Below are 15,479 nucleotides of genomic sequence, written 5' to 3'. Positions count from 1 at the left end.
ATTGATCTGGCTTGCTGTCATCATTAATAATTGACACGCTTGCCCAGTGGAGTGAAAAAAATGCACCCAATTATACCTTGTTTAAAATTTTGTACCATTGGATGTGCAAAGATTTTATTGGAAGTCAAAAGTTTGATTCAATTTGAATTCTTTTAAAGGTCATTTGGCAACGGAAACGACTTTATTCATGGAATGCTAACAAACTCATATTGTTGCCAACGATTTCTTATATTCAATTTTATAGACACAATCAAATCTAGATGTGGAAAATCCAATGCGTATTATAAAAGCTAACATATTTGACTTCAAAACATACTTAAACTTTTTTTATATCTATTTGAAAACCCATAAATAATATTCTATAAAAACCTGATTATCTTTTGACGACGTGTTTGCTTTTAGGCAGAGTGTCGGTTATAAGATTTTTAAGACAGAGAACATGGGTCATAAAAAAAAATGCAGACTACGAACTCGTATGCCTTGATTTTGATGTTGCTTTGAAAGAGCCCCAAACACGCTTAGAGAACAAAAATAACTACTCTCATGTTTGAATATCTTATATTTAACTGCTTAAGTTAAGTATATAATATAAGTTTTTGGTTACTAAAAGTTAGGTCTGTTTCTTTCTGTTAAAGTTTCACCTGAAACGACACGTTTTGCTCAAAAGCTTTTCTCTTATTCAAGAAAAAGTGAGACGTCATGAAGCATAGATTATAAAAAGAAGCATAAATTTTAAGAAGACAAAAAATTAACTTGAATTTTAAAAGGTTAGTTTGCTTAACATTTTAGACAAATTGTTGAAATCGTTCTTTCGAAAAAAGATGTTTGTGTTTTTAAAAATAATATTTTTTGTTTTTTATGTTTACAAATTCATGTTTTTTTGTTAGTATATATTCAAAGTTTTTATTTGTTGACTTTCTAAAATTATGTGCACAATTAATTTTTCACTTAAACTCTTTCCAGCATGTGGCTGAATTAAATTCACATGCCAAAAGAAAGGTCGCAATCAAATCCTGTGGCTCAGCTAGAAGTTAAATTGAGATCCACATCAATAAAAATGAACAGCAAATTGTTAAGAAATGAAAAGTAAATGCATTTATTGTGTAAAGTTTGAGGCATTAATTTGAAACGGGCCCAAGCTACAGGCAAGTCAGATAAAAAAAATTATCGGCTCCATTTTTTTCCTGTTGTAAATATCAAATAAACTTGGACTCTAATGTTTTGTTTGATAATACAATTTTAATTTTTAAAAATTAAAAATATAATTTTAAAGAAAAAGGGAAGAGTATAAGTGCGGACCCCGAAGGGGTAAACGCCGGGAGTGGCAGTATCGCTATTTCAGGATGATCCAGTGCCTTCATTTGTAATTTAGTACAAGAACAAAAGAATCTTCCGAATCTGTCCCCGCGTGAACGTCCACCGGCAAAGGCCTCTTTGCCAACCTTCCACTCCACCGCTCACTTCTTCCCTCAACTCTCCCATGGCCGGAAGCCACCACCGGCTTCCTCCTCCTCCTTCTCTTTGAAGATGAGGAGCTCCGGCGCGGAGTCCCTCTATGTCTTTCTCGTCCTGCTGTGCTTCCTGCTCCTGTCCCTGTCTTCCTCCACCGACGCGTCCTCCCGCCGCTTTCTCGACCAACCGGGCCCGCCGAGGGCCGGGAGCAACGCCACCGCGAAGGAGGGTAGTTTCGCCGATATAATCGATCAAGCTCTAGAGAAGGAATTCGCGGACAACGAGAAACCCGAAGGTGCGGCTTTAGATCCGATCCCTCGCGTCGCTCCTTTTTTTTTTTCCTCCCTGGCCTTTCCCTTCCCTGTCTCTGTTTCCTTTTTTTTTTTTTTTCTTTATGTGTCCTTTCGTTTTTCTTTCATTTTGTGGAAGAAAATTTTAATTTCAATCTTTCTTTTCTCTCTCTTCGTTATCTTTGATCCGGCAATGTGGGAGGTACGGTGGATCTCTTGGTATGCTCTTGTGATTGGCTGGAATTCTCTGGGACAGCTTTTTGAGCGATGATGTAGGTTGGATCAGGCGGATTTGAGCAAATTGTGGGGAATGTGCAACGGGAACGTCGTCTCCTTTAATTGCTTTTGGACTGAAGTCATGATTTTTAGTTGCTAGGTTGGAGAGACTCGGGACATGCCCTCATGAGAAAGATAGGTCATAGTACGTGGAAATTCAAACCCGGATAATCAAGGGATTCGTACCAGGGTGGTACTTCCCTATGCTAATTTAACCAATTAGAGTGGTAATCTAGGTTATATTATTAGTTTGAAACTTTGATACGCATGAGTTATGACGTTACAGGAAATCCCCATTGGCATTCCCTCCAAAGGTGCTCTGTGAATCACAGCTTGGAGATCAAAAGCGAAAGTGATCCTTGTCAATAGCTTTGGTGGGAAACATCGGTTATCTGATCATTGTATAAGGAGTAGAAGTAAATTGTTGATGCTGAAATTTTATCTGGAACAGGATGACACTTTGGAAAATATTATCAGCTGCAACGTTAAGTGCAGATTGATTTCACAAAGCGTTTAGCTGATTAGACATGCAGATTTTGGAAGTCCTATAGAAAAAGTTTTTATATAAATCAGCATTAGAGCATTGATAAGCAACTCTCAGTGAGTCAGTGTCATTAGGAATGCAACAGTATCCTGCTTCTTGGTTTTCCCTGAAAATGGTTTGTTATCACGGTCTTTGGGTGGTGACGTCTGAAAGAAATGATCGGTGCCTCACCTATATTTCACTAACCAGAAGCAGCCATATTATCCCCTTTATACATGCTCAGATCACATGCCTAAATATATCGATTGTTAATGGTACCTCCCAAACTTTTAATCCATGTGATCCTCACAGCAAGATGTCAAAATCCTGCTGGCTAGGCTAAGATGGGTTTTCTCTGGTCTTTATCACTCTAGGCCTAGAAGCAACATTGTGACACACTGACTCTAAGGTTCAGTTGTTAGGCATTTGAACTGTCTTGAATTTTTCTGTTATACAGGATCGATGCAACTGCTGTTCTTACATACTAGATTTGTAATTTGTTTCTAGCCAAAACCACTATTGGGCTTAATGCCTGCAACATGGACCAAGTTAGGCTTGGTTTTGGTGCTTCCTTTCCCAGTGCAGTTGGACGCTTTGACCCTAAGGTTAGTCTATAGTTGCCTTCACCTGGCTCTATTTATGCCAAATATCCAGAGATACATGTGTTAGATGCTATGTCACATGGGTACTCCTAAAAGGCTGCTTGCACACGTGTCAACACTGATGCTTTTGCGGGTGATTCTCTGACACAGCACGTCCGGTGCGGTCAGCTGAATCAGGCCAAAACTGACCCTTTTAAATGCCTACCTGGCCAAACTAGCTCTAATACAAAAGGCTTACATATAAACATAGATAAATAAGGCTACTAAACAGTTACATAACTATATAACAAATGACATATATATATATATATATATATATATACACACACACACACACACACCTTTTCGTCGCACCTGCATCAGCACCCACACCTCGCACCCATATGACATAGGTTAGCAAACTTGTCCGAATAGGCTTCTAAGTTTGAATGTAATACTGGTCCGAGCAATTAAAATTGAGAAACTTGGGAGCAAGAAAATCATGCATATGCATGTGCAACGTTATGCATTTGCTAGCGGACTATAAGTATCCACATCATTGTTACAAATGCCATTCTCCACTATTTACTAGCCAGGTTCTTCTCAGATGTCCTTTAAAATTTTGTTTTCCTCATGAAGATCTCAGAACTCAAATATAAAAGATACATAAGAATTGAAGAGCAAAAGAATGTTGATAAAGGTTCAAAATACTTCTTAATATTTTAAAGGGAACACAAAACTGAAAATGTACACTTAAAGTATATGAAAGTTATTGTTTAAGGAGAAAATATCAAAATATCATTGTGATGTTTATTTTTTGGTGATATTCTAAATATTGCAATATTTTCAGAATATAGTTGTTTTATTCTTTTCTCTGAATAATACTGCGACAGTTTCAAAATGGTGCTGATATTTGTAACAATCACCCGAACAATGAAATTTAACCTTGTGCCTTTTAGTGCACCATGAATACTAACGCATCTACAACTACAAGTAACTTCTCCAAGCAAAACAGTCTGACACTGTGACATACATAATATTATCATGACATTCTATTGTTCATTTTTCTCCTTTTTAATATTGATAGCATCATGGATTCAAATTTAAACTTAAACTAAATTACTTTCATCATTTTTAGCATCATTAAAACATTCTTTTTATCACTTGTATCTCGTTTTATTTATGTTTTCTTATTAGTTTCTGTTTTATTTTATTTATTCCTCTTTTGCATTTTTTTCAATTGTTAAAGTTTTTCGAGTTTTTCCTGAGAAAACTTTGCCAAAAAATATCCAAAAAAATCTCTGTTAAAAACCCAAGAACAATATTTATGACAATGATATATATATATGTGTGTGTGTGTGTGTGTCAGCATTTTCTAGAAGAATGAGAAATATGGAAAATCATGTTGAACAAAAAAGTAATAAAATGAAGTATTGTGTTTTTTAAAGAAATAATCCTTAATATATTTTACTTTTTTGAGGTTTCTTTTGTCATATTATTAGATATTTTAATTTTTATCAATTTCTCCGTAAAAACTACTCAGGTTTTCATATCTTTTATATTTTCTATTCTTTGGACTTTCTCAAAAAAAAAAAAAAAAAAAAAAAAAAAGACTTCTTCGTGAGTACCAGAGAAAACATTTTTGATAAAAACACCAAGAATGGTGTTTGTGCTGTAATGATTTATATAGGGAAACTAGATCCTGACAACTGAAGTATGTACGTCATCTTTCTTTCTCATTGAATCTTCAAGACCTGCTATTGAACATTTAATGAGGAGACAGATAAAAATAGTTCTTCTATTGTCTCCTGTAGTGGGTTGCTCTCTCTCTCTCATAAATATATAAGAATCAAAATCTTCCAGCTGCCGGATGTTGCAACTTGCCAGATAGCCAAAAAATTAAAAACCTGAAAAAACACTATCTGTTGCTAAAACCACTGAAAGGTGAACACTGTTGCTATACTACAAACCATGGATAATACCCTTGTAGCAACTGTGTTTTAGCAAAATTTCTTAAGATGGACTGTCACACAACACCCCCCTCCCCCCTCTCCTTCTTTGAACCCTCCAATATATTGGAGGGCTATCTGGCAAAAAAGGATGTGGTGAGGCATCCAGCGGTTTTCAGTATGTTTTTCAAAGACCTAACCAACAGATGGACTTGAAATATCCAAAAATGTGGGAACAAAAAATACTCATCATTATTTTTATGGCTGTATTGGATATACATATATTATATACTTAAATTTGTGCCAGAAAAAGGACATCTGGTGAAGCATCCAGCAATTTGCAGTATGCTTTTTCAAAGATCTAACCACTTAGCTGGACTTGGAATGTCAAAAATGTGGGAACAAAACATGCTCATCATTTTTTGATGGCTATACTGGATTTATGAGTTGACAGAGCTAAAACTGTTAATCTTAAAACCCATATATAATCTGAAATATGTATTGGATTTTTGTGGTTTTTCTTTGAACCCTTATTCTTGAACATGTAGACTATGTAGGTTATGCATGTGATATATATGTATGCATATAATTTTCTTGTTTGACATTTTTTCCTCTGAAAATGTTACTCCGAGTGTAGCTTGCACCTATGTCTTCTTCCAGTTCTGTTTTTGTATTTATACATCACTATTGCCATTACTGTCACCTCAGTGTTGTTTCCATTGCTGTTGTTGCTTTTAACTGCCATGCTTTTGTTCTTGCCTCTGATTATATTATCCTTGGTGTTACGGTTATTACTCAAACCTAGTGTCACTGGGCTTATAAATTTCAATGTCAAACCTAGTCTTATTATTTCATAGACTTAACTTTAAGATTATATTGAACGATGCTTCCTTTGATTTTCTGCTTTACTTTTTTCCTAATGATGTGTTGGTTTTACTGGTGCATGTGCCAGAGACAGATGCAGGTAGCTTTAACAACAGTGTGGCTGACAAACAGGTGATAAACAAGTTTTTTAAAGGTGGACCATTTTTGGTTCATGGGTGTACGCTTTAGAGTTTTAGACACACTTGTAACTTTAGTTCTTCCATAAAAACTGGAGAAGATTCTATGTTTCTCATCTTCTCATTCAGATGGTGTTACATGGTGTCCACTTGCATTGTTTTTTATTTGCTTAAATTTTTCAGGCAGTTTTAGAGACGGTTGCTCGCGTTACTCGTGACAAGCCCAAGAAAAATGAGACTAAAGAGGAGAAGTAACACTTCTTTTTTGCTGGCTCATTTCTTTCTTTATGTTATGTTGAGACCCATTGATCAGAGTATTCCTTAAGTTTTGATTGCAATATTGTCAGATCATTTCAACTTCATGATGTTTTCAACTTGGATAATGAGAATGGAGCAGAGGAAACACCAACATTAATAGACCGACAGGTTGACTAACTGTTCATGTGCTGCCAATCATTTGCTTAACTTATTATGGTTTGATAACCCTATTGTCGTATGTGACTTTTTTCTTTGTTAATTTGTTTCAGGACAATGTATTTATTATCTCAAATCCCAAATCAAAGTATCCAATTCTACAGCTCGACTTGAGGTGGGGGGTTTTGATTATGCACAAGAATTTTTCTGTTTTCTAAATAACATAAGGTCCAAATAAATCAAGGGTTGTCTTCTAACTCATTCCTTTCTTGCAATACAGATTGATATCAGATCTTGTAGTTGTCATTGTATCTGCAACATGTGGTGGCATTGCATTTGCTTGTCTTGGACAGCCGGTAGAAAATTAGGGCCTAAATTTTAATTTGATGATGAATTTTTCAATCATACTTGATTTTTCAGAAGTTTGGCTTCTGACATTAAAATCCCATCATGGGTCAATTTTGTATTTTCTTATGTTTCAGGTTATTACAGGATATTTGCTTGCAGGATCTGCCATTGGACCTGGAGGTTTAAGCTTTGTAAGAGAAATGGTGCAAGTAGGTATCTATAATTGTCAAACTTATGGAATCACTGGACCACTGTGAGTTTTTTTTTTTTTCTCTTAAAATAGTCTCAGTCGATTGGTTTGATTAACTACTCAATCATTTGAAAGTTGTGAAAGAAAGCCTGGTTTGAGGAGTCTGATTTCTTCAGTATATGTCCCATCCATAGGAAATCATGAATTGATTTGGTCTACTTGACTTTCATATGTTAATATGCTCAGGGAAAAATGAAATGCATCACTAAGTAAAATTATACTTAAATTTCATGCAATAGTTTGAAGTTTGAGCTAAGGCTTTCTTCAAGTAGTGGAACCTGGATCCCTTTTTCTTCACATTAGGATCCCCCTGCTATGTGATGTATTAAAATTGTATTATATCCTTATTTTAGCCTGTTGGCTAGGATAAGGTGTAGTCTGGTATTATATATGTCCTTATTTAACTTGATTTCCTGTATACGACGATCAGATTACATGAAAAGTATCTTCATACTTATTTGTTCTTTGCTGTAAGTGCCACCATGAGCTCTGGTCCAGCCAATGTCTCTCCTTTGTGTTTATATTTCTGGTTCTGGATGTAGGTTGAGACTGTTGCGCAGTTTGGTGTAATTTTTCTTCTATTCGCATTAGGACTTGAATTCTCCACTACAAAGGTTAGTTTCTATGTGCACACATGTTTCTGCTCTGCGTTCTGAAGCTTTTTAGTCTCACTGCTTTTGGGCTTAAATTAACTTTGCTTTTTGTGTTTTCTGTAGCTTCGTGTGGTGCGAGCAGTAGCTGTTCTTGGAGGGATACTTCAAATTTGTCTTTTCATGTGCTTATGTGGTTTGACTGCATCAGTATGTCTAGATTTTTTTTCTATCATTTGACAGACTTTCTGTTTGGGTTGTTCTTTCAATAGTGTATTAGTTAACTCATTGATATTATTACTAATGTATCCTGAATCTGAGTTTTTTGTAATAAAATTTAAATGTCCATACGCTAGGAAGACCTTTTTGTGATGCCTCCCATAGGCTGCATCTTTTGATGCTTGTTGAATGGATTAGCATAAGATTCCATTATCAGTCACTGTCCTTTATTCGACTTCAAAATTCCAGAACCGGCATTCTCAGAGGGTGGAATATTGGAGTTAGAAGTTCATAGCATTTAGAAGCGTAAGAAGTAAAGCATCAAATAAGGACAAACAAATTGATTGACTAGGTCTTCATGATGTACTCATGCTTGCTCTAAGCTAGAGGTGTTGCAGATGGTGGCTTTACTAAGATGAAATCTGAGTGGCTTTTGAAATGTTCAATTTCATTACTTTTATTTTCTCAAAATCTTTTGCCATGATTTGTGTTTATTTATTTTATTTTTCTGTTTGTCACAACTATGGTTTATGCAGATAAAAACACCATCTCTTTTATTGCTTAGGTGGTACCAGTCATGAGGCCATGGGAAGACCTCACTTTGCCTTTTTTGATTCCCTTCTGCTTAGGCTTGCGAATCTCTTCTATTCATTGCTCACAGCAGTATATCATGCTGTATGCATTGTGTGCTTGTATAATTGTAAGAATAAGCAAGAGGCAACTTGACCTTGTCATGTGTGAGATCCTGTTTATTTCATAAGCTGTTTGTCTCAGCTATATCTGTAATTTTTGCACTCTTGACAACATATAGTGAAGACAGTTTTAGAAACTAAACCCTTGGTTGTTCAAGTACCAAGGGCATGATGATATTTTTTTCCATCACCAATTGTTTGCATCTTTCTACTTTATCCCAGTTCTCATTAGCTTCCTTTTCTTTGGCCCATGTGATTTTTGCAGCTATGCGGAGCAAAACCTTCTGAAGGGGTGTTTTTGGGTGCATTCTTGTCCATGTCTTCAACTGCTGTGGTAGGTCATTGATTCCTGTATTATGCTTACATGACAGTTCAATAAAGGTGTAACCGTGTAGGTGTAAGTAGGTTGGGTATTTGAAACCTGAGGTAAACACCTAAAAATGGTTGGACTTGTTCCAGTCTGATCTTAGTGGAACCATGGTATTGAAGAGGTGCAAAACTTGATTTTATCATAAAAAGAGTTGCTATGAAAATGAGGATTCTTTTACAAAAGAAAAATGCTTCCTTTCAGAAAAAAATGAAGAGGTGGACCTCTTTGTGTACTATAATAATTTTTGTAATTGTTTAAGTATCAAACTATACTAGCTATACTTTATGTAGTGTGATGCTTCATCAAATTTTCTTTCACTAAAAGTTTTATCTTTATCTTTGTGAAGTTTCCTTATGATCCTGATAGTTTCTCTATGCTATTTATCTTTTAGCATTGAAATGGTGAAATGGGAGTCTGTTTTTTTTATTGTAGAACTTACATCAGGAGTAACTGATTGCTATCCAGTAGATCTGCATTTGTTCGATCATTCATGTTTTTACTGTGAAACACATTAGTGGTAAATTTGATTCATGGAAAGAAAACAAACATTTGTCTGCTAGGGGACAGAAACTTTGATTTTTGGAATTTTCCTATTTTTATTCCAAAGTTCTGAATGAAGACCATGTTTGAAATCTAGAGAGTCCCTGTTGAAAAAATAAAATTGTTTTTTCCTTTGCAGGTTTTGAAGTTCTTGATGGAAAGAAACAGTGTCAATGCTCTTCATGGTCAAGTTACAGTTGGCACCCTTGTTCTCCAGGTAAAAGTTCCCTCTTTGATAAAATTTTTCACATTGCAATATTATTACTAGAAGCTATTCGGAGATGAGAAGTTTTATTCTTGAAAACCAGGATTGTGCTGTTGGATTGCTATTTGCACTTCTTCCAGTTTTGGGTGGTAACACTGGAGTCATGCAAGGAATGATGTCCATGACCAGACTGTAAGTAACTTGCACCTTGTGAATTTAATTTCCTTGTAATGGTGTTTTGCTAGAGGAACTTAGGTTGTGTATTTTTTGTATAAGTCTCTCTCTCCCCCTCTCTCTCTCTCTCACAGAAGTAGCACTAATGATCCTTCCAGTTTTTCATATCTATTTACCTTTGAGATTCAATTTTACATGGTTAACCATGAAGGCTAAGTAAGACAAACTCTTCAAAAAGGTTGCCGCACCTGAGTCGAGGTGCTGCTTGGGTTGGACTCGGGTGCAGCAACTGACGATTTACTTTTTCTTTTTCCATTGAACCATTGATAGGATCATAGCTTCTTAATTGTTCATTTTGTTCTTTGTGGAATATATATATATATATATATATATATATATATATATATTGTCTGTATGTATACTGGCCCGACCTCCACCCATGTTTTTCATGAAAAATGCTGCATCTGCACCTGTGTGAAAATCATATCCCGATTTTTCTGTACTTGTGGTGGAGACAGAGTGTTCCTTTTATGTTGTATGTTTCATAATTGAAAATTTTTCTATTGCAAACCACTGGTCGTTATGAAATACTGAATGTATTACTAATTCATATTGTTTGTGACCTTTATAGGATCATCCTGTTGTGCACATTCTTGTTTATTTTGGCCATATTATCCCGCACTTGTGTACCTTGGTTTCTTAAGCTGATGATAAGCCTATCTTCAGAGGTATCCTTCTGTTTCTGAACAGTTCACTCTTAAAATAGTACACTTTGCTTTTTTACTCCTTATTTCATGTATCCACATCTTTATGATAGTATTATCTGTTGAAATTTTGTTTTGCAGACCAATGAACTCTATCAACTTGCCTCGGTCGCTTTCTGTTTGCTTGTTGCTTGGGTCTGTACCTGATCATTTAAAATTCTGAACGTTTAAATGTTTACTTTTCTATGCAGATTCTTTCTATGAGTTGTAATCATCATGTATGCTTTCTGAAAGCTGATGAGGTTATTATATCCAGTGCATTTATGTTTTTGAAGCAGAGTAGTAATGCTGATAATAATAATTACGTAATCTGCATAAACTAGGATAGCGATAGACTGTGGACGTTGATACAATGAGATCATGGGGATTTTAAGGCACAATTGACCATGCTGGTGATGGACATTATTGAACCAGAAAAAACAATATGCATCTCAGCTTTTCCTGGCATGTTTTGTTTCTTTTCCTCAAGGGTGTAACTGGTGATGATTGTAGAGTTTTGGTTCGTCTCACCTTGCTAGTGGCTAAACTGTTAGGTTTTATTTGTTCATATTAACTTCCATATTGCATACAGCAGGTCCCTTATTTTTTGCTTTCTTTTTTCATAAATGGATGTATTTAAACTGTACAATTTGTTTTTTCATTCAGTGCAGTGACAAACTGGGTTTGAGCCTTGAGTTGGGTTCATTTGCCGCTGGAGTGATGATATCAACTACTGATCTTGCACCTCATACGCTTGAACAAGTAACACTTCATTTAACTTTCAGGGTGATATAATAAATTGACACTAAATAGGTGTTGGCTATGATTCTAGAGCATTATCTAGGTTAGCTTTGTCGTGAAGTCTGCCATGGAACCTTTTCCAGTCATCGGCAGGTTGATTTGTCCCCAGGTCTTGTTTCTTGCATCCCTGGAACGAGCCAAAACTTGGACCTTGTAGATTGCAATTTTTGTCTGCAACTGTTCAAGATGGGAAACCATGAGATGGTCAAGCTTATTGTAGTAGTCTATTTTGCAGATTTTTTTACTGAGAAAGCTTGATTTTCTAATTGATTCTACATTTATCTGGCATGTCTTCTTTTTCTAACAGACCCATGTTGTGGTTCATCGTCATCTTCAGAAGAATATCATGACATAGAATTTAACCAAAGAAGTTTAAGTGTTAATTGTGGCTTTGATGATGGAAAGTGGTGCTGCATTGTTTGTCGAAAATTCAAAATCGATTTAAAATGCAGAAAGTAAATTTAGTGATTAGCTGAAAACCACGTGCAAAAAAGTCCAGACCTTCGCATCCCCTAGAGTGCATTTCTGGGGCCCACAATCACTTAAAAATTTGTATATGCTTTATAGCCAGATTCTTTCAGGTATCTGATAAAATAAAAGATTTCATCTAGGATGATCATGGTTATGTCTTTTTGATGTTTATAATCTCTGTTTCAATGTATGTCATATGGGTACCTGTACAGATGCTGATACGGGTATATTTTTATATATAGCTATATATAAACACTAAAGTATACCCAAAAGACACAAAAATTACTATAAAAAAAAAACCCAAAAAATACAAAATTTAAGGCAACCGTGCCTCGTCCCCCACCCACACCTACACCCGTATCGGCACGGGTGCTTCACCTTTTCAGCTGCACCCATGTATCTTAGGTTTCAATCTAGTTAATTATTTGCTGCCCTCCCCTTTAATGACTTGCTTTTGAAACCAAGTTTTGAAGTTTATTCTTCCACCCCATCTGTCACTAGGATGACCTAAAAATTTTGTTATTTGGTGTGCCTTCGTTGTTGGATTTTTTATAAAGTATTTGTGGGTTCAATGCAACTGATCTTTTCTTTGATAGGAACAGCTTTGGTAGGAGCTTGATGCTTGTATTTTCTCATTTTACTTCGCAGTTGTCAATGTAAAAAGCATTAGAGAAGGTGTCAGTTATCGGTTTTTCTCTCTCCGTGTGTGTGTGTGTGTGTGTGTGTTGTCCGTGTGGCTATTGGCAAGCATGCATGTGTGTGTGTATTATAATCACAAAACCAGCTTTAGCATCTGAGTGCTTATGTAAATCTGCTCTGATTACCTTGTAATCTAGTGGTCCATAATATCTGTCCACATTCTCATCTGTTCTTGAATTTACTGATAGGTTGAACCTATTCGCAACTTTTTTGCTGCATTATTTCTCGCCAGCATTGGAATGCTGATCCATGTCCAATTCCTGTGGCATCATATGGACATTTTACTGGCAGCTGTGATTTTGGTAATAATTATAAAAACAGTTGTTGCATTTATAGTAGTTAAAGGATTTGGCTACAGCAACAGAACGGCTTTCCTGGTAAGGTTACATTTCCTTTTTCTTGTACAAATTTGTCTTTGTAGTTTGTACTATTTCTTGGTCACAAGTCCTTGGTTTCTTTGTAGGTTGGCATGTCTTTGGCACAAATTGGAGAATTTGCTTTTGTTCTTCTAAGTCGTGCTTCCAATCTTCATCTTATTGAGGTTTGTCTGAATCCTGATTATTGCATTCTCTATAAGATTGCATAGATGCCAAGAGTCTGTGGCTGACAAACTCCTCAATTGACCTCACCTGATTGATTGGTTCTATTTTGTGGCAGTTCCAAGCTTGGATAACCATGACATGAATGATTTTAGAATTCATGTTTTTTAGAAATTAAAAGTATTTTTGCCATTCTACTTTTTTGTTTCTGATCCTTCGGAACTGCCAAGCTCCGGAAGCCTTGTACTGGGGATGAATCCTGATTCAATTACTATTTTAAATTAAGTTGCAGCTACTAGGAATTAAGGATGAATAAATTCAGTCCTGTATATGGTTGATAGATTACGCAATGTCGACTATGATGGATGAAAATGCAGAAATGTCTTGTTCTTGATGAATTCTCAATCTAAGAGGTGTGACCCTCTGAATGGGGTGTCGTGTGGTCTGCCTTTCATTTAAGGTTTAGGAAGTTCAGCAAATTCATGCTGATAAGACTTGGAAATGAGGCTCTTATTTTAACTGAGAAACTGTACTCATTTATTGGCAGTTTTGTCTTGAAATGCTGCTGTGTTTCTCAAATATTGTATTTCTAATGTTAAAGATTCTTTAAGACTAATCATTATTGAATGACAATGATTTAGCTTTTTAAGAAACAACTTATCAATTTGAGGGACCATTTCAGCCCAATATTTGCAAGTACTACTGTTTTGATTCGCTCATTGGATTTAAGCTTTCTTCTCCTGAGGTTTAGCTATCCTCTTTTCCAGGATTACATCCAACAACATTTCCTCGTGCCTTTCTTTTGATCCTATATGATATTGTTTGACGATATTTTTTCTTAATTCCTTGAGACCTTTCTTAAATTGTCTCACTTTTTTTAATACCATAAACTTCCTTGGAAAAATGCGAACCAGCTAATTATCCTTCCAAAGCCTTGAGAAAGATGTTTGTGATTGATGAAGATATGGAACTGCCTCTTTTTCCCTGCACTCTTACACATGCAATAGCTCATCATGGCACACGCTGTATTTCATTATCCTGACAGAGGGAAAAGGCTTACTGTGTTCAATTTTGGCAGGGTAAACTGTACCGGCTGCTTCTGGGTACAACAGCTCTTAGTTTGGTGATTATCTTGGCTATTACTTTTTCAAGCCAACTGTTCATGATTGTCCTTTCTCAGCTAATGATCGCAGTGAACCTTGCAGGTGACGACCCCATTGCTTTTCAAGTTGATACCTGCTGTTATGCACTTGGGAGTCCTTTTGAGATGGTTCTCGCCTGACAGTCCAAATGAGGTTTGTGTTCCTTTGGTCCCTCATTTAAGTGTGCTTTCCGTCATACATTTGCTCTTCTGCCGAGGGTTTTTATTTCATTGAATATGGCTTCAACTCCAGATGGGATTTAAAGGTGATAGCCTTCGAGCAGAGAGTGCTAAGCGTGTTACTATGATGGTCCAAGGCACTCATATTCATGATTAAAGAAAAACAAAAAAAAAATATCCGGAAAAAAAAAGGAGCTTTACCTGATGGGCTGTGTCTTGCTGCTCTGGAGGACAGGTACCCAAGAGCGCAAAGGAAGTAGACTAACTACATCATCATGTTGGTTGTCTCCTTTATACCCTCATTGTGGGAAGTGCCATTGACCAGCCACTTGAAGATTCCCAGAAAGCTAAAGACACGTTTATATTCCCTATCACTGGTTCAGAGGAAAGTGAATTCCTTCGCAATTTTGGTGTAAAATAGCTGTTTTATAGTGATCAGCTTTGATTTTTTTTTTTTTTTGTTCTCTCATTTTACTCATTTATTGTTTTCCCTTCTCTATTCAAGTTTGTAGAGATCTACAGCTTTGTTTGAATCAACAGTTCTTAAGGTTTATTGGAGACCGGAACTCAGGAAAGTTCTGGTCTTCACTATTTTTCTAAGTGTATAGAAGCTTCCCATAATTGATTTCTCCAATATGGAGTTGGTAATGTAGGTGCAATGAATAGCCTCTCATGTGGACAACTGTTTATTCGTTACGTGTTTGCCATGGACTTGCTTCATAACCTCATTGAAGAAATCGGTTTTCTATCAGCAGGTCCCTTAATGGGCCTTTCAGTGCATTTACTTGCATTCAATTTTAATTGAATCTGTTGCAGACCAGGAATCTTTGACGTGAGGCCTGCTTTTCTTTTCTTCGCTGGGTAATCTTACAACCATTCATTGCACAAGAAACCGGCCTAAGCATCTGAGTACAGGGGCCCTTGTAAAAGCTCCATGTGCAGGAAAGAAAGACTTCATTTTACAAGCGTTAGGTGGTTTTGTTATCGCATTATGCCAGAAAGCTGGAATCGTTTTCAGAATCTCCTTTACT

The 15,479-nt window shown here is 36.1% G+C and overlaps 1 protein-coding gene across 2 annotated transcripts; it reads left to right on the top strand.

The window, feature by feature from the left end:
* Positions 1-1,423: 1,423 nt before the first annotated feature.
* On the top strand, positions 1,424-15,130 carry LOC116255910 (K(+) efflux antiporter 6-like). 2 transcript variants are annotated; one of them, XM_031631996.2, is made up of 20 exons: positions 1,424-1,747; positions 6,024-6,067; positions 6,256-6,323; positions 6,420-6,498; positions 6,600-6,661; positions 6,767-6,842; positions 6,969-7,043; positions 7,627-7,698; positions 7,801-7,884; positions 8,851-8,919; positions 9,635-9,712; positions 9,804-9,892; positions 10,506-10,602; positions 10,720-10,773; positions 11,284-11,379; positions 12,777-12,965; positions 13,052-13,129; positions 14,206-14,250; positions 14,333-14,422; positions 14,684-15,130. In XM_031631996.2, exons 1-20 carry the CDS (start codon positions 1,528-1,530, stop codon positions 14,711-14,713), a joined length of 1,695 nt encoding a protein of 564 aa, XP_031487856.1. In that variant the 5' UTR covers positions 1,424-1,527; the 3' UTR covers positions 14,714-15,130. The 2 variants fall into 2 exon arrangements, with proteins under 2 accessions (XP_031487856.1, XP_031487855.1); XM_031631995.2 differs by having other exon boundaries at positions 14,522-15,130.
* Positions 15,131-15,479: the final 349 nt, after the last annotated feature.

This window comes from Nymphaea colorata, chromosome 6, assembly GCF_008831285.2.
Source record: "Nymphaea colorata isolate Beijing-Zhang1983 chromosome 6, ASM883128v2, whole genome shotgun sequence".
Taxonomy (NCBI): domain Eukaryota; kingdom Viridiplantae; phylum Streptophyta; class Magnoliopsida; order Nymphaeales; family Nymphaeaceae; genus Nymphaea; species Nymphaea colorata.
The sequence above is the reverse complement of the archived record's forward strand: the minus strand, read 5'-3'. Positions and strand labels throughout refer to the sequence as shown.